We start from the raw sequence: 19,862 nt of genomic DNA on the forward strand, positions 1-19,862 counted from the left end.
CGCTGGTGGCGGTGTTGGTGGTGGAATAACCTCAGCTCGTGGCGGATTTTTGGGTGTTCCTGGTTGCATTTCCCACTTAAAGGGTACACCTTCATTGGTGGTGTTTTGATAATAAGTACGTGATGATAGACTGGCTGACGAATTTCTTGAGAGAATCTTAGAACAATCTTGTCCTTTAAGAACATAAAACGGGGGTTGGTTCTTTCTGAAATCTTGATTTTCCATTTTTGGCAAGAAGTTTAAGGAATTGATGGAGGGTTTTGAAGTGTTCAATGAGAAATTTGTTATGAGGATGGAAAGATTCATGTTGGGATACTTATAACATCATAAGAGTGGCAATCAAGTTATGGTATCAAAAGAAACTCTATTAGATGGAAGTTACATTATCATAGCAAAAAACTTAGATGATACACTTGCATATTTTTTTGATATTACATAACATAAAAGAAATCAAGGTGTATATGTATATATAAAAAGCATATGGTTTTATGTTGAAGAAACAAAAATAACAAAACAACTTATTTATATATTGTATCTAACACTTCCTATCAGTTTTTTGTCGAGCAGGTGACCTTTAAGGTGGATCAAAAGCCTGCAAAATCCTTCGATATGATTTTAGCCGAATTCCACCGTTTTTGAGGGTTTGTTATAGTTTTTTGATTGATTTCGATACTTTTCAGTTTTTTGGTTGATATCCCGAAGCACCCTCAAAGACTAGGTTGTGCACAATTCATACTTATAAAAATATTCTACTTGTAAAAATCAGTTGAACAGATACACAGGATCTTGCTGGAACCTTCACAAATCCATCCCTTAGGCGATGACGATACCCTCAAGGCATGGAGGGAGGGGGTACCCCCTTTTCTTACAACATACTATTGGATTTTCTTTTGTTTTGGTCATGGTTGACTTTGAAAAGGGGTTATAGTTATAAACCCCTTGTTTAGGGTTGTTGACTTTTGAAGCAAAACATCAAAAAGGTTGACCAACTTTGAGTTAACATTCATCATCACAAGTAACATGTGTTTTAAGAAATGTATCCCATTCAATGCATGTATTTGCCGACTTCGATTACAACTTTGCTTCGATAACAAGCAAACGGATAAAGCAACGTTCTTTTTTATGTCGTTTTCAAGTCTTCGAGAAAAAAGACTTTTTACTGGTGACAAAAGCAACATTAAGGAAGTTGAATGTATAAGATTTGGAGGGAAGTTTGTAACGAAAAAGTAGAGTTTCTTTTTGCTTGTGCTACAATCGGGTTTGATATTTTAGGTATATTTGGCTTTTTTGTTTGAAAAAAACATCAACGAGATTAAACCGGAGACGAAACCAAGTAAGTGCTTATCCAGTTAAGCCTGGTTTTAATTAGGATTTGAGATATTACATTCCTGCATAACCAATTGAAGGATCTTCTGAATTACCTCTCTACTTTATCAACTCAAGACAGAATCCATATTTAAAACATATCTACTACTAGCTGCATGAATATGATGATAAAAATGTCAAAGAGGCTGATGACATGAATAAAGAAAGGTACGATTGCTATGCTAGTGAAATAAGTGAAACCGACCTCGAAGTTTTCACAACGCGTTCATGGTAGGCATCAAGCGAATCATACACCCTGAATGCCAACGGTCACAAACAATCAAATCACCGCAAAGATAACAAGGGGATCACAAAACAAGTAATATCCCAGCTGGAAGTGGGGTCTGGGGACAGTAATATGTATGCAAACTTGATATCTAACCCAAATAGTAGAACGGTTGTTTCAGTGAAGACCCCAGCTTGTGGAAAAGAGTTAATTTGGACCACCAAGGGGAGTGTTATATCAATTTCCACAGAGGTCCAAAATAGGAAAAGAAGACTTTTTTTGACAATTTTTTTTATGAATTATCTATAGTTTAAACAAAAACGCATACCTGACTGCTGTAAGTTCGGACCTCTATTTAATACATAATAAATTTGATGTTCGATTTAAAGTACAAATATGCTCCTAAACGCATATTCATTGTACAAAACAGACATGTTTTAGTGGTGTTGCCCTTGTCAAATCAAAATCTTCTCAGGTTATCTATCAAAAATTGGCAAATTAAAGCATCATATAGGATTCTATATACTTCAATGCAGATTTGATACATATCGATTTGTATTAGAGTTTATTAAGGCTTTTTGTTGGCATTCACTGAAGTCTTAACCAAGGGGGTAATGGGACAACTCTATGTTCCTTGAGTAATATACCATATTGGTCCACCCATTACTCGAATGCTTGCTCATGGTTATGCATTAATTACTTCGAAAAAGTTGAGAAACAAAAACAAATCTATGGTTAAATTCAAACCATCGATAAGCTAGAAGTTGGTTGAAAAAAACTAGTTGTTGGCTGATAAGTTAGCTGTTAGCCTATAAACAAGTCATGTTCGGTAAAAACTAGTTGACAAGTTGGATGACAATGTAAAGTATCCTAAAAAGACATGTTGAAAAATTAAATGGAAAAATATAAGGGGCATAATTGGAAAGAAAAAGAAAGAAGTAAAAAAAGGCCCCGAAGCTTATTTAAAAGCTACTTCTTTTCTTGATTAACCTAGATATCCAACCCGCTATACGAGCCGACTAATCTCAGGACGACCACCTGCTTTGCAGATAGCCCGGAGTCAACGCATTTGAACCTCCGTGGCCACAAGGGGATTTTTATTCCTCCTTGGATTTGAACATGGGACCTCCTGGTACTTTTGACCTTTGGAGCCAAGCTCAAACCAATCAGGCACCACCCTTGTAGTTTATTTAAAAGCTACTTGAAGTAGTAGTAATGGCTAACCAAGTGGAGCTTTTTCAACAAACTCAAAAAATAAGCTAGCTTATGGTTGTCAAACATGGTCCAAGTAGGGACCAAAATTCAACCTATTATTGGTAGAATAAGATCTTTTTTATCATGACTAACAAACTCAACTTCTCCTCTTTCACTCGTTTTTACGTTCAAGAATGAAATTATCACCATGAAAATACATTGGGAAATAGTGTTTACCTCAGCAGCTGATGATATGATAGAGTCCCTTTCAGAATTTAAATGGCCACTCAACCTCCTGCAAAAAGACTCTAATTTTTTAAAATATTCTCAGTGAAGTAATGGAAAAAATATAAACAAATACCTTGGTTTCTCAGACTTGGCAAGGTGCTTAGACATGATAGAAGCCTGCAAATCACAATCCCAAAAGTATGTTTCACTAAAGAAAGAAGATCTGAGACCTAAAGAAACTAACCACCTTGCACAGAAACTTCAAAGGGAAAAATAAAGCAAAACTTTTCAAAAATAACATCAGGCTTCAAAGGTGGAATTGATGCTTGCAATAGTATATCACAACGCTCAATTCTACATACCCGACTTACTGTGTTGCATAACTGAACAGGAAGTGATCAGAAACTGACAAGCCTTGAAAACAACTCTTTGTTTATTGTGCTTAAAAAATACGAAAAGAACACAACCTAAAAGCTAACATACATAGGCTCATATTACAGCTACCTGATTTTCCTAGAAAGAGAGCATTATTTTTTGTGAAAACACAAACCTTAGCATATGATTTGTGCAAGAGCACTTATAATTTGTTTGCAATTCTATTAGGGTGCGTTTGGTACGCAGACAAGACAGGATAGGACAAGACAGAACAGGACAGGACAGAACAGGACAGTTATTCAGTGTTTAGTAAGACATGACAGGACTGGACAAAACTGGTTAAAATGACCAATTTAGCCCCAGTGAGCTGTTTAGTGTTTTTTTTAACTAAATAATCAATATAAATGTTAACAAATACGGTGTGCAAAGTATAACTTACATCAAACCACTACTACTTGCAAAAATATATTTGCAAAAATACATGATTTCATAATCAACTAATGATATATGAAAAAGGTAAATATAATATAAGTATCAAGAATCCATTATCGAAGCAAATCTATATGCATTCCATACGAAGAAGAAAAAACTACTACCAACAAGCGCACAATCAATTAAAATGGATTAAATATCAAATAATAAATAAAATATAAGCATCAAGAAAACAATTTGGCTAGTGATCCCATATAGTATCATCACATTCACAAAACTTGGATTCCAGAAAACAGAATTCACCTATCACCTGTACAATCACTCCTGTAAGATCAAAATCGAATATGTACTACTCTGATAAAAGGAAAACATACAAAACTCATCGAAAACAACAAATTGCATGCGTGAACCTTACGCAATACGTTTGACGGTGATAAAATAAAGAAAACAATTTATGTAATTTAATAAATTATAATAGAATAATTTTTTTTATAACAAAATATATCATTTGAAGTTTTCGTCAAAACAATTAAAATGACACCAAATAAAAAGTTTATGTGGTTTTATATTTTTATTTTTATCTCTTTTCTACATTATTTTTTATTATTAATATATAATAAATTACATAAATTAATAAAAATATAGAAACCGTATAAAAATAATATTCTGAGGACAGTAAAATGAAAGTTTAAGAAGAATAAAATACAATAAATAAAATTTAAAGAATGAATAAAATGTAAAAAAGAGACCTATTTGATGTTTTAGAAGAAAATTAAGTTTTATTTTGAGGTTATATTGGTAAAATATAAGTCTGTTCTACCTTGTTCCACCCTGTTCCATGGGGTAGGGGTGGAACAAGCCTGATCCACTTTGTTTCACTCTGTTATTGTTTGTTCCACATAAAATTCATGCCAAACATGGGACAGGGATCCTTGTCTTGTTTTGTCCTGTATACCAAACGCACCCTTATGGCATATGCTTCTTCATGGTGCCATCATGCCTATATTGCTTGTGACACCATGTTGTAGTTCTCTGACATAGAATCAAAAACTTCGTACAGACGTAATTTTTAGATAACTAGAAATATACACACCCTCAGGTCTTCCCATGTTTGATTTTCTGAGAGTACATCAAGTAGGTTTCAACTTCAAAACAAATACTCCCTCCATCCCATAATAATTGTAACAATTGACTATGCAATATTAATAGAAGTTGTTGACCACACAAATGCCTATTTTATCCTTGCACATTCACATTGAAACTGTTTGGCAAACTAGCTGATAAGCTGGCTGTTGGCAAAAAAGTTAGCTTATGAACTATGATAAGCTAGATGGCAATGTAAAATGACCTAAAAGAAAAATATAAATAGGCATAATTGAAAAAGGAAGTGAAAAGAAACCCCAATAAGCTATCTAAAGTAGCTTATCAAAAAGCTAGCTTACGCTTACCAAATGGAGCTTTTTTAATATAATACAAAATAAGCTAGCTTATGGTTCCCAAACATGGCCTAAAGTGATTTAACTTCTTTTTTTAATTTCAAAAAATGCAAAACCCGGGAATCATTGTAGAAAATCCACGAAAGGGATATGAAGCAACACTATTGTAGCAGAGTGAGTATGAAACGTTTACTTTGAAGAAAAACTTACAACAATTTTGAACTTTATAAACTCCGAAATAGAAGTTGGTGTTAAAGACTTGCAAGTTCATATAAATTTGAATGTTGAAGTATAATAATCCTCAACTCTTATAAAGTCAAGTGGAAATTGAATAACATGCCATCAAATGCAGGAGATATAAAGATCAAGTAAAATGGAGGTTGCAACTAAACAGATTATTTTCTAAAAGAGGCATGCATATAGACGAACATGCTCGGTTTCAAACTACATCAAGTTTCAATTGTCATAACATGTAAAATTTAGGAACTGCAGATCTCTCTGAAAAGACTGTATAAAAGCATACAAAAAATAGCAGTCTGGTAAGTTCGGGAGCATGTTGATGAATGCCCACCTAAGATAAAATAAATAGATATAAACTTTATTGTTAATCAGCTGTACTTACCTGCTCTTGAATTATGCTTCTTGCTTCAACAAGTTGAGCTTCTAACTCAAGCTCTCTCTCAGTTGCTTCAGAAGTGACTTCAGCTTCTTTTTGTGCATCTTGTAGCTGACCCATGCGCTCCTTTACAGTGGACAGCAAAAACACTGAAAATCTAAGTAACTCTCCTAAACACAACACATAGCAACAAAAGTGTCATGAAATTACCTTTATTGAAGCCACCTTGTTTCGAAGAAATGCTTCTATTTGATCTCTACCCATATGAAATGGTAGATCAAAGACATCCTGATATAGATAAATTTTCAGTTTATGCTTCTCATTCAACAGCTTGTATGATAAAGAATTATCAATTTGAAAAATCTTTAGATGTTGCCTCATACCGTCCTCCCACCCAATGGGGACTGTGATGGGTCGGCATCCATCCTTTCATTAACAGGGGAAGGGTTTTTGGACGAACCATTTGAAGCATTCAAAAATTCACGCATATCCACCTATAACCATGATATATGTAGGAAATGGAGTAAGATACAAAATGTTTATCATAATGTTACAAATGTGAATGTCATAGAAGAAATCTGTTGGAGATGCTTTTTGATAATGAAGTAACATTCTAATTCAACATATGGTCCATTGTCTTTCATTATCAGTTTTACATCGTTCATAAAAGAATGCTACATCAGTATCAATGGTTGGTTAGCAAGACAATAACATTCAAGTTAATAGTGCTTTCACATTTCTGTCACTATGTCAATAACGGTCAAGTTAATACTGCTTTCACATTTCTGTCAATAACAGTCAAGTCCGAAAATAGCAACAATTAATATTTTTACCCTGAATGGTTGCCACATCCTTCACTATGTCACACAGTATTGTTGCTTTGAAATTGGCTGTCACTGCTTGATACACAAGGGATCAGGTGTTCTTTTTGCTGCCTCTAACTGACACTTGACCAGCATCTTGAACAAAGTTCGAAGTAGGTAGAACCATATCCGAATGTGATGTTGGTGGTTCTTGGTCATTTTTGCCATGAAATGCTCTAAAAATGTTTTTGGCTGATTGCTACTTTAAAATATTACATTTTCGGTGTTTGAAATTGTTGGTTCTTTAGTCAGCTGTTCATAAGTGTAGTCTCTTTGAAGGAAATTGACCATCACTCAAGTCACCAAAAAGTGGTAAGCGACCACAGCCCAGCTTGTTTATGATGATTTTTTGTGTGGATATTGCCTGTGCACTTCAATGGTCCTTAATCTTTTAGTACTATTGAAGATTGTAATTACTTTGTTACTTATGTTGACGATTATTCTAGAGTAACTTGGATTTATTTACTTCATTCACGTTTTAAGATTCTCTCATTTTGTTAAATTTTCTAATTTATGTTTAAAATCAGTTTGGTATTCAAATCAAACCCTTACTAAGACTGTCTTTGTGGTACTAGCTTATCTAGTATGGAGTAATCTATGAGGAGGCCCTAAAGCAGAGCAGGCCTAAAAATTAGTTGACGTTCCTACCAGCAGAGATACCGTTGGTTATAAATGGATGTGCATTATCAAACTAAAGCTAGATGAGCTACTTGCTCATCTGAATTCTGAAGGACCAGTTAGTAACAAAAAGCTACTCTCAAAAGTATGGAAAGGATTGTCAATGGAATTTTTGATCTAATTACCATGACATCCATGAGTCTCGTTACAGTTCAATGTCATGGGCCACTTGTCTCAAAAGAGATTTTCCTGCAACAGCTTTTTGCAGATGCACATTTGGTACCTATTAGACTGCCAAAAAGCATTCACCAAGGAAAGCCACTTGAAGACTATAGATATAGTAAGAACTTAAAGAGTTCTCAAATGTTTCTAGCCTACATTTGCTTCTTGTATTGTTGTTCAAACTTCTAGGATTGCCTATGATAAATTTAGAAAGTTAGGTGACTCTTGTATCTCGAGTGTTCTCGTATCACCAGGATCTTCCAAGGCTCCGTACAAATAGGTGTGTCCTCTCATTTGCAAGGCATCCAAGAAAGCTTCCAAGTAATAACCAGAACTCTTATGATACACAAACACTTATCAATTGGAAAATTGGGTGTTTTCTTTGAAATTGGTTAATGTTCCAGCAGTTCGAGTAGTTGGTGGTCTCCTGGGCATGAACCACTAACCAGGTTAAAAAAACGATTCCCTACCCACATGCTCCCCTGTGCTCATTTATATTTAATAGCCAAAAGACTCCCAACACAATATCTCCCGCCAAAACTACTTCCTGCACCCTGTACATGTCACGCTACTAGGGGGTGTATCAATACCCACCACACCAGTTTCACCTTGTCATCAAGCTTAAAATCCGGAAATTGTCTGTCCAGGGCCTCATACTCCTCTCATGAAGCTTCAAACGCATCCAAGTCCTTAAACTTCACTAGCCCCTCCAGTTCACTAGCATTCCATCCCTGAACGATGGATATCTAACACAGCTTCTGGGACCATTTGTAACTCCATATCAAGTATCAACAGTCAGTTCGGGTGGCAAAACTGGGGACGAAGTGCCGATACCTACTTCCCGACGCAGATATGAGACGTGAAATAGAGAATGAACACTTGTTTGAGGCAGGTAAATCCAATTTATAAACAACTGCTCCAATCTTTTCTATAGCTCCTATGCAAGGAATTTGAACTTGTACCAAAGATCCTCTTGCCAGATATATTTCCTATCCCAACCTTTCTGACAATCATAGAGCACTAACTACAAACATTTCAAAGCTTGTTGTGCTTAGAAATATCCAAGAAGCATTAGGTGATCTGAATTGGGGGTTGACTATGTTTGAAGAAATGAATGCCTTGAAGAAGAATGGTGCAGGGGAGGTTAGGGATTTACCAAAGGGAAAAGAGGTTGTAGGATGTAAATGGGTGTCTACTATTGAGAGCAAGACAGATGGGACTATGGAGAGATACAAAGTCCGCCATGTTGCAAAAGGTTATACTCAAACCCATGGGATAGATCATCAAAAAAACTTGGTGCCAATAGCTACAATAAACTCAATTAAGGTATTGTTATCCCTCACCTTAAACTCCAATTGGATGTTAAAAATGGTTTTCTTAATGGGAGACCTTGAGAAAGAAGTACACATGAGTTCACCACCATGTTTGGAAGAAAGATGTGGAACAGGGAAAGTGTGCAAATTGAAGAAATCTTTGTATGGACTCAAACAGTCGAGAGCTTAGTTTGAACATTTTGGCAATGTGATAAAACGTTATGGATATGTTCAATAGTCAAGTCAGCCATACAATGTTTTACCGGCATTCTAATGACACGAAAATAGCTATATTGATGAGAGAGAAAAATTGAAGGAACTCACCAAGAAATACAAGATTAACGATTTTGGATCATTGAAGTATTTTCTTGGGATAGAATTTGCTCGTTTGAGGGAAGGCATTTTTGAAAATCAGAGGAAGTACATGCTTGACTTACTGAACGAGACAGGTGTGCTAGGATGTAAACCTGTTGAAACTCCCATAGAACCTAAAGCAAAACTGCACCATGCACAAGCAAAGAATGTGAAGGACAGAAAGCACTATCAGACACTCGTTCAGAAATTGATTTATTTATTCCATACACGCCCAGATGTATCCTTCGATGTAAGTGTGGTTAGTCGCTTTATGCACGCCCCAGGACCAGAACACCTTGAATTTGTCAATAGAACTCTAAGGTATCTGACAAAGGACTTTACAAACCCAGGACAGTTGCAAATTGAGGCTTACAGAGACACAAATTGGGTGGAAGCTCAGTAGATGGAAGATCCATTTCCGGATATTGTTCTTGTACGTGGCAACTTGGTTACATGGAGAAGCAAAAAAACAGAATGTGGTTGCTAGGAGCGCCGCTGACACAGAATTTAGAGCTAATTGCACATGGTATTTGAGAGAACATGTGGATTAGGAGGCTGTTGGAGGAATTAAGAGCAACTAATTGAACTTTTATGAAGTTATTTGTGATAAAAAGGCAGCAATCTCAATGGCGCACAATCTGGCCGTACATGACCGCACCAAACAAGCGGAGGTGATAGACATTTCATCAAAGAGAAAATTGACAACAGACAGCGTCGTATGAAACACGATCCTAGTGGAGAGCAAGGGGCTGGCATATTTACTAACAGACACCACACAAAGCAGTTCCATTTTTTTCTGGTTATCAAGTTGGGTATGAAAGATATGGGAGTGTTGGAAAATTAGCAAAATATATGTGTTGTATATTTAGTTGTAGTTGTAGTTGTAGTTGTACATTTAATTGTAGTTGCATCTTTGGTCATTACTTTATTTGGTACACATCTATGTATCTTAGAATTGTATAGCCTAGGATATATTGTCTCTATAAATTAGTGATTTATTGTACTAATTTAGTTGATATGCGAACATAAATTTATTTTGTGCAAACCTATTTTTCAAGTATAAACATCTTTCAATTATGTTTCTTATGATACATGTACCTATTACCATAAGGTTTCTAATTCCTCTCTCCCTCCCTCTTTCTCTCTTTCACTGCTTCTTTTGTCTAGATTAGACTCGCATGAGAATTCGATTTTTGTTCATGATGCTAAGTAATACCAAGCTAAGCTCATCCTTTGTTTGAAATCTCATGAACCGAAAAGCAAAAGATATTTCTAAGCTAAGCCGACGTGTTTAGAACACTATACAAATACCAAGTTGATTCAATAAATCAACAAATCTCACCAAAAGCACCATAACCATTGTATAATATTAACACACCTGCATTGATCGTAACAATGCCCTCAAATCAGCATTCTCTGCAACCAATTCTTGATTTTTTGCCTCATAAGCATCCACCTAAAATAGTATATAGACATATGATTATATATAATTTGAAGTTAAAAAGAAAGATTCATATAACATACAATCTTTTTATAGAAATCATTGTCAGCCTTCTTCCCATTCCATGTCCCACGTTGTCGCCCTTCTTTCTGTGGTGCAAGGAAACTTATGGTTAGAAGTGTCAAAATTTGAATACATAAGTGCGCAAATATATTTGAACTTTGACCAATTACCTGAAGTAAATTCATTATCTCCATGCCTGATCTAGATTCCTTCTTTTTCTCCACCATAACTTGATTTAGTCGCTCCTGCAAGAAAATAAATTGCGCTTATATTTGTTACATCTTGTGTTGCTTGACATATATTAACATATCCTACACAACAATTTGGGAAATATAAGATGAAATCAGAAGAATTCTCATGCTTAAAGAGATAAGCATACCTGCAACTTAATGTACTCTTTTTCTTTTTTCTTCATCTCGTGTATCTGTTGAGTTCTGACTTGCTTTTGCAAGATGACATGTTGAAGATGGTGACTCATCCACAAAAGCAGGTTACCAGAAACAAAATAAGATGAGGAAATCAAAAAGGGGATGTATAAAACCATACCTGATTTCCTATAACCATCCTTTGAAATTCATCTCTTTCCTGCTGCAGCTTCTCAATTTGGGCCTTGAGACCTGCTTTCGCTTTAGCTTCCTATCATAAAAAAACAATAAGCAAACAACTAACGAATACAAACCAATTTATAATATATATATACACACACACACGAGCATGCACACACGTATTACCGTCCGGGTAATAGTTGCGATTTCTCTATCTTTGGCAGACAACTGTGACTCCAATCTCTCTACTTTGGCCTCTAGTCTGGATATGTCCGATGAAAGTCTGCAAGAAAACCCAAAACTTGTCACCAAGGATTAAAACTTTTAAAACCAGAAACATCGTTGAACACAATGCCCTAAGAAGCTACACCTAATATTAGTCTTGCATTGTAGCATTTGTTGCTTTCTGCTTCCAATTCAGCAAAATTAGTTTTATCACTTGCTTTCCAGGAATTCATTATATCTACGCACAGCTTTGGGCGTTTTGCACCTACTACCTTTATGACTTTGTCATGGTTACATATAGAGTTACCAATGCATATAGTTCTCAGTCATCATTTCAAGTCCAAACAAATTCCAAATGCAACCAAGTCGAGGGATGGTTCAAGTGGACAACATTCAATTTTCATACATTCATTAAATGTGCAACATTAGATGCACATGCACATAAGTCAAGCTACCCCTACCAATATGTCAATATCTATCAGCACTTCGATTAATACATTAATCATGAAATGGCTTGTGGTTAATAAAGCTTTGCAGGAAACCTAAGGTAGTTCAAGAGATTTCACAAGCCCCATTCACCCATATAACAATCCTCCATTGCAGAATAAAAGATACATTGTGCTGTCTGCTCTTGAGAGATATGGGTACATATGTGGTGTTAGGAATCGATTATATGTAAGAGCAGTAAACCTTTATATATGTAGCAAAATCTCTCTCTCTCTCTCTCTTTCTCTATAAGGGCTCTGTTGAAGAGTAATCATGTGGGGTTCCACATATGTCACATGGTATAAGACCAAGGGCTACCACTCTAAAAGGGACTCAACCCTTTGGGGCTCCTGTACCAGTTTAGCCTCCTTTGAAGGGAGCATGTTGGAGTCCCAACTTGGACCTTTTCTCTTCGATATATGACGGAACCTTCCTTCTCTCCTTAAGGTATCTTTTAAACAGAGAATCATAGGTTTCATGTATTCTAACATGGTATCAAAGTCGAGGTCTAGCACCGCCTAGAGACTTGAGACACTCTTTTGCCTCCATTCTTGGGCACTGTCTAGCCTCCGTTTGAGGAGACGTGTTGGAGTCCCACATCGGCTAGACATGGACCATTAAACCTCTATATATGTTGGAACCTCTCCATCTGTAAGGGACCTACTGGAGAGTGTTTCAAAAGAGTTCCACTTATTCTCACATGGTATCAGAACAGGGATCTACCACATCCAAGATCTTTTGACTTCTTTCTAGGGGCACCGTCTAGCCTCCATTTGAGGGTGGTGTTGGACCACATTAGCTAGACATGGACCATCAAACATGTATGTATGTATATATGTGGGAACTTCCCCTTTCTCTATGAGGGCTCTTTTAGAGAGAGATTCAAAGGTTCCATGTATCTTTACAATATAAAACCACGAAGTTCAATCGTCTGATTGATGTTTTAAGAACCAATATGGTGATGAATAATGGCTCTTACACTTAGCAAATAAAAAATGATAGTCGTAACTCATACGATGACTATGATCTAAATTCGGAATAAATGTGAATCAACCTTAAACTTTAGTACTTCTACAGATCGACATCCCAAAAATGAAACTTATCACCAATTGTGCAAGGAGATACTTGACCAACCAAATGTACCATGTAAAATCGAAATACTTCGAACAAGAAGAAGCTCACCTTTGCCTCTGATCATTAGTAGATTCCCGGAATTCAATGTCACGTTGCCTCTGTTGCAACAGTGAGTACATACAATTGCAAGTCCTTGCAATTGAAACCTAAACAAAATGATGAATAAATACATACAAAAAATGGAACTCAGACAACAAATCACATATAAAGCCAAAAAATCCAAACCGGATCAGTTGCAAACAGATCAAGCGAAGCTGGAAATCCAAATGTGACTAGAGTCTGGTTCAAGTACTTCGTACAATGATCCAAATTTTCAACATCGGCAAATGTGTACTCGCTGCAAAATTGTAGGGTATATCTTACAAGAACTCACAGCTGAATTGAAACCCTAACTCAAGATAAAACTAAAAATAAAAATCATAAAAATGATAAAATTATACCTCACTCCGAAGCTGGACTGTGTAAATAACAGATCGAGAAAACGGATTCCGGAAGAATAAACAAAAATAGCATGATTAATGAGAAAAAAAGTGAAGATATAAAATGAATTTTAAAGATGAAAAATGATACTCTGAGATCGATGTTGGTAGTGTCAGTTGATGCCATTGTCGCGACGTGAGGATCTTCAGGACATTCGTTTCGCCGGCGGGAGAGAGTGTGAGAAGCGTTTGAAGGTGGTCAAGTCTTTGAAGACTGTTGGTAGGTCAGGACGGTGGTTGCTTTTGAGGTGATAAAGGTTAAACGGTTTGAAAGTTTGAAAATTGAATCACAAATACGTTTTTCTAAAGCAAACGATTGAGACCCAATGATCGAATAATATTTTGAATTTATATACATTTCTGTTATTATTGAATTAAAATTTCCTACAAATCGATAATTATAAGTTAATATCAATGATAATTTTATTTTATTGAATGAACATGATAAGGATTAAAAATCTTAAATCTTATCTGATAAGAATAATAATAAAGATCAAGAATCTTATTCAGTAAGTGATAGTGTCAATTTTTATCTGGTAAAAACATCTCTAACAGATTCTTTAAAACCATCTTCAAAATGGAAAAAGTATGAAAGAGAGTTTTTTCATCAAATACGAAGAACACCCAAAAATGATCACATAGAAATGTTTTATGTTTTTAGTGCATGTGGTTTATCGAAATTTTCTATTTTCGTTCTGAAATTATGATTTACAATTCATTGTCTTTTTTATCTTTATGATTTGACATTTATTGTTTTTTCGTTCTTATAGTTTACTTTCATTTCTATTTTAGTCGTTCATACTTAAAAATAGTGTTTTGGTTTTAGGGACAACAATAAAAATGAATTGCAAACCATAAGAATGAAAATCGATTTTTTTTATTAACCTGGATATCCAACCCGTTAAGCGAGCCGACTAATCCCAGAACGACCATCTGCTTTGCAGATAGTCCGGAGTCACCGTATTTGAACTTTCGTGGCCACAAGTGATTTTTAGTCTTCTTTGAATTTGATCTTGGGACCTCCTGGTACTTTTAACCTTTGGAGCCAAGCTTAAACCAATCAGGCACCACCCTTGTGGTTAAAACAAAATCGAAATTTAGAAACCACAGGAACGAAATCCCAATTTTTAACAAACCACAAGGACGAAAAACATAATTTACTCTTTAATATATTTCACCAATAAGAAATTTTTAAAATAAATATTTAGAGAGTAAGATAATATTTTAATACATTAATGAAATATTTTAATATTATAATGAATGTTAGATTCTCCAAAATAGGGAATCTGTTGGAGATGAAAGCAAAATAAAATGAAGATTTTGACTTTTGGTTTTCCATTTTGTAGAATTTTTGGGGAATTTGTTGGAGATACTGTAAGCCTTTACCAGATAAAAATGTTTTTATATGATGTTGTTTTAATGGACTAAAATAATATCTGGTAAGTTAAATGAAAATGTTGACTCTTAACAGTAAGTGTTGGATAAACTCCACATTATTCTGTATTTAAGTGTTCATAGTTGGGTTTTTTGGATTATTAACGTTGAATTTTAATAAGTTATATATATACAATAACAGATTAAAAACTTGAGTTGTAAAAGATTTTTGTATATGTATTAATAAGCAGTAACGTTTAATAAGTTGTTTTTAAAAGTTTTTACTAAAAAAATTAATATGATATAGATTTAACTGATTTTACATTTATTGTAAAATTCGGCTTTCTTAAAATAATGGATTACCTTATGATTTAAGGGGTCGTTTACCAAACACTTATCTGGTAAGCACTTAACGATAAAATTCAACACTATCATTTAGTTACTAAGTAAGATTTTAGCCAACAAAAACGGTTTTCTATGCAACAATATAGCCAGTAAGAACTAACCGTGGTAAGAGTCATTATCATCACTTGCCCGGTAAGACACTCGGTCTTTGCCTCATTCTTACCGGGTAAGATTCTTGGTCATTGTCATATTCATCCGGTAAGGTAATATAACTTGGTAAGCGCTTACCCGAGTAAGCATTTGGTAAACGGCCCCTAAATCTGATTGTTTTAACTTTATCTGATCAATTTATATAAACAATCAAAATTGTGTAATACAACTAAAAATCATAATAACAAGTTAAAACATACATCCAAACACCAATTAAATGGTTTCTATTTTATATTTTTTAATTAAAAAACAATGATGATAAATTGTTAGGAGTTATCAATCCAAAACAGAAAGATGCATATAAATTGAAAGAATTTGTAAGATAAACAATGATACAACAATCGATTTCAAATTTGCACTTAAATATGGCGAAATTAATCTAAGTTTGGTGATGGATGTTGTACAAAAAATAGAGAGAAACCAGAGCAGTTTTTCTTACGTTCTGTAAGCAATGATAGGGGAAAAAAGGCATACGAGGAGAAAGAAACAACTGTCGTACGGGTCGGGTCATACCAGATCGAGAGACCTAAAAGACCCAAGACCCATCTTTTGACCTTAAATATGTATGAGTATACTATCAAGGAGAGCCCACCATGAAACACCACACACCAAAGCTCAAGTTTTTAATTAATTCATTTAATGTTCAAGGGGTTGGTGTTTATTAAATGGGTAAAGTTTCCTTGGCTCTTTTATATAAGACAAGGTTTCTCACTATTAAACCAAGTTCGAACACAAATTAAAATGCGTAATCATTTCAATTACATTTTGTCCGTCTTTTATAGGATGTCGTAAATCGTAAGTGAAGAGGAGTTGTTTTTTGTTTTAATTTAAATCCAATTTATTATTTATTTCAATTAATTTAAATGATTGCTTTTTGGTCGGTATTTACATATATGAAATCAATACCAAATGTTGATATTTGTTGGAGAGAGGAAAGTTCCAATATTTTTGGAGGTCCTACTACATTCAAAACTTTTGATTACATTGCATAAATGAGATAACAAATAATATATGTTAAAAACAAAAATGGTATAAATCTAAAACGATTAACAATCTAAAACTAAACCTAATAATGATTTGAACCTAAAACCAAACTATTAATGGTTTGAACCTAAATAATTTCGGCTATAGTTTTACACAGGTCGATAAAAAGACCATAAACACATGTAAATTTGGACCCCAAAATTTCGGAGGCCCTGTTCAAAATCTCACATTTAACATGCTAAGGAACGGCCCTGGTTGGAGATAGGAGTCGTTTACCAAACACTTGCCCAATAAGAGCTTACTGTAAATTTAACACTATCATTTACTTACCGGATAAGATTTTAGTCCACGAAAACAGTATCGTATGCAACAATTTACCCGGTAAGTGCTTACCGTGGTAAGAATCATCGCCTTCACTTACCGGGTAAGACTCTTGGTCCTTGTCTCGCTCTTACCGGGTAAGATTCTTGGTCCTTACCATATATTCATCTGGTAAGGTGAACGGCCGAGTAAGCGTTTGGTACGGAAGAATACGTGTTTAACAGATCTTCATCAGAGCATCTTCAACGTATACATTGGAGTGTTCGGTTTGTAGAACAAATAGATATTCATTTTATAAAGAGTTGTGACGATAGAAAAATACACTTACTTGACCAGAATGGGGTTCATGCCAATTACGGAAAACATAAATTCGAATCACATCCAACCCTTCCTTTGCATTTTAAATAAACATATCACCACATCTACATCGCAATATAAGAAGGTACTGATGGTATGATAAGATCTTCACATCGTGCCAACGAATTAGTAAGTTGCTACAAAGACTCAACCCTTACGTCCACCCCCACCAACCTCAATTATGACGCATTGATCTGTATTGCAGGAGGATAATATCACCATCGTTGATGAATATAGACAATAACACCAACTTATATGTGAAATTGTCCGTTAATAATGCTTGGAGGCTACACAAACACAAGTCACATATTGATCATCAACATAAAACAATGCACGCTCATTCAACATCAAGACCTACAAAGATGAGCGGAACAAGACTATGGACACAACAAGAATACCATTTGATAGCAAAAGAAGGAAACTTGCATAGTCAAAGTGATGATACTATATCGAGAAAGAATTGACGATTTGTTGCTCCCTATTATATTGTAATTGCACACACCATGGGTTTATCCAGGGAATGAAAGATTCATGCATTTATGAGATTTGGGGCATTTGGGGGATTTGTGCGGAATTAAATTTCAGCCATGTTACCAATCAAACAAACTTAGGCCATATTATAAAGCATTTGACAAAAACTCTTAAAACTAATTTTTATGCATGAAGTACTGTTTATTGATGCATATTACTTATAATTCAAGATTACAAGTAAATTGTGCATAAGTACAACTTATTAAAGCTTCATGTTTGAATTCATGTAACTTACTGCAGATAAACATAATCAAATAGGATAAGCATCTCATTTTAAATATAAAAAATCTAAAATATAATTAGGATAATCTTTGAGTTTTAATAGAATACTTAATTATCATCTTAAAGAAATTATTGTTTTTTAAACCGAAAATAAATTAGTTCGTTATTAAACTTTAATTAAATTATAATAAAAAATTAAATTAAATAAATTACACAAAAACGAGAACTTTTAAATAGTTAACTTGATAATAATATTGATTATTTTTTTTTAATTTTATAATATCTTCATATTTATATTTCATTTAAAAATAAAAACATTTTCTTTTTTCTCAAAACCCCATAAACTTGTATCTCGCTGCATTGCACGGACACCTTTCTAGTTATATCTAATGGTGATTTAAAATCATAAATTAATAAAAGAAAAAAATCTATTAATTTATAATTTTAAATAACCATTAGACATAATATGAATCAATCTATATATATATATATATATATATATATTGATGACTTGGTTTTTTTCCCTAAAAGCTAGAAAACTCATTTATTTTTTTTCATCATTCAACCTCCTTTTAATCTTTTTTCCTAACTTTTATGATTTTAAATAACCATTAGACATAATATGAATCTATATATATATATATATATATATATATATATATCAAAGGAGAAACCACTGAGTAGGACGTGGTTTCTTTTAAAAGCTAGAAACTCAATTATCTTTTTTCTTTGTCATCCTCCTTTAACCATTTTTTGTTCTAATTTTCCACTTTAATTTTCCATCAACATTGATTATTAATTTATGTTTGCATTTAACGCCGTTCCTTTCGTTTTCCCTAACTCCTCACCATCTCCCAATCGCTTCGTTTTTCTTGAGCTTATGGTTCTCTCCATATATCAAATCGAATTCTATATCAATATGGAATAATTAACAACCTTCATGTTTTATCAAGTTTATATGTGTTATGTCGTTTCACTTTTGTAGAATTTTCCCCCAACCTATTTGTACCGTTGTTCATCCTACATAGATTTTCTAGGTAACATCAACATGAATTTGTAAAACCCTTTTCGTTTCCATTTCTTTTATGTTTAAATTCTTTACGCTTTTCATCTTAAATCGAATGCTCCATCAAAATGGAATCAACAACTTTCATGTTTTATCGAGTTTGTATTTGTTTTGTTGTTTCTCTTCTGTAAAATTTATTTCTGCCACATCAGTACCGTTGTTCATCCTACATAAAATTTTCAGGTAACATCGTCATGAATGTGTCAAACCTTTTACTTTTCATTTGTTTTTATGTTTAAATTGCTTTTCATCCTTCCTCCACTAAATCATTTATAAAGCTACAATCAAATTGCTTTTAATATGTAAAAACTTTTCCATCTCTATATATAAAATTAAAATAAAGATGATGATTAATCGCATTAATTTAAAACCTTTCAGTTTACAAGTAAAAAAAAAAACTCATTGCAATCAATATACATAAATAAAATACTTATAATAATTTCATATAATATAACTTATCACTCATTATTATTTTTATAATACTGCTATTTTTATATATAAATGAATAATCATTGGCATTAATTATTATTTACACATCACATATTATATATTTTAATATGATTAAGGGGGTGTTTGGTTAGAGGTATTAAACAGTAATTAATGAGAATGAAAATAAAAAAGTTGTTTGGTTTTTAATAATATAATGAGTCCATTCTCTTACAAGTCTAAATTTCAATTTTAGGTTAAACTGTGGGGAATGAAAATTCATCACATTTTCATTCTCACACCTGAACCAAACACCCCATAAATAACCATTACAAATTATATATTTACATAGAACTTCTATTTTTGTATATAATTAAATAATCATTGACATTAATTATTATTTACACAACA

The 19,862-nt window shown here is 33.8% G+C and overlaps 1 protein-coding gene across 2 annotated transcripts; it reads right to left on the reverse strand.

Annotated features, from left to right (window-relative positions):
* Positions 1-1,326: 1,326 nt before the first annotated feature.
* On the reverse strand, positions 1,327-13,856 carry LOC112500580 (afadin- and alpha-actinin-binding protein A-like). 2 transcript variants are annotated; one of them, XM_025104086.1, is made up of 16 exons: positions 13,707-13,856; positions 13,577-13,593; positions 13,362-13,473; positions 13,185-13,282; positions 11,478-11,574; positions 11,293-11,382; positions 11,126-11,188; positions 10,917-10,991; positions 10,767-10,832; positions 10,621-10,698; positions 6,256-6,366; positions 6,083-6,160; positions 5,879-5,998; positions 3,147-3,190; positions 3,023-3,080; positions 1,327-1,621 (listed from the first exon to the last, which is right to left on the reverse strand). In XM_025104086.1, exons 1-16 carry the CDS (start codon positions 13,740-13,742, stop codon positions 1,613-1,615), a joined length of 1,152 nt encoding a protein of 383 aa, XP_024959854.1. In that variant the 5' UTR covers positions 13,743-13,856; the 3' UTR covers positions 1,327-1,612. The 2 variants fall into 2 exon arrangements, with proteins under 2 accessions (XP_024959854.1, XP_024959855.1); XM_025104087.1 differs by lacking the exon at positions 6,256-6,366.
* Positions 13,857-19,862: the final 6,006 nt, after the last annotated feature.

Source organism: Cynara cardunculus (genome assembly GCF_001531365.2).
Source record: "Cynara cardunculus var. scolymus isolate 2C chromosome LG 17, CcrdV1, whole genome shotgun sequence".
Lineage (NCBI taxonomy): Eukaryota > Viridiplantae > Streptophyta > Magnoliopsida > Asterales > Asteraceae > Cynara > Cynara cardunculus.

What these genes read in the sequence shown, in the direction of transcription:
- LOC112500580 (XM_025104086.1), bottom strand. Translation starts at nt 13,742, where the DNA reads ATGGCATCAACTGACACTACCAACATCGATCTCAGA. An exon ending in TCGCAACTATTACCCGGACG is followed by an intron (nt 11,383 to 11,477) that starts GTAATACGTGTG and finishes TTTTTATGATAG; the next exon opens with GAAGCTAAAGCGAAAGCAGG. An exon ending in GAAGCATAATTCAAGAGCAG is followed by an intron (nt 3,191 to 5,878) that starts GTAAGTACAGCT and finishes TGTGATTTGCAG; the next exon opens with GCTTCTATCATGTCTAAGCA.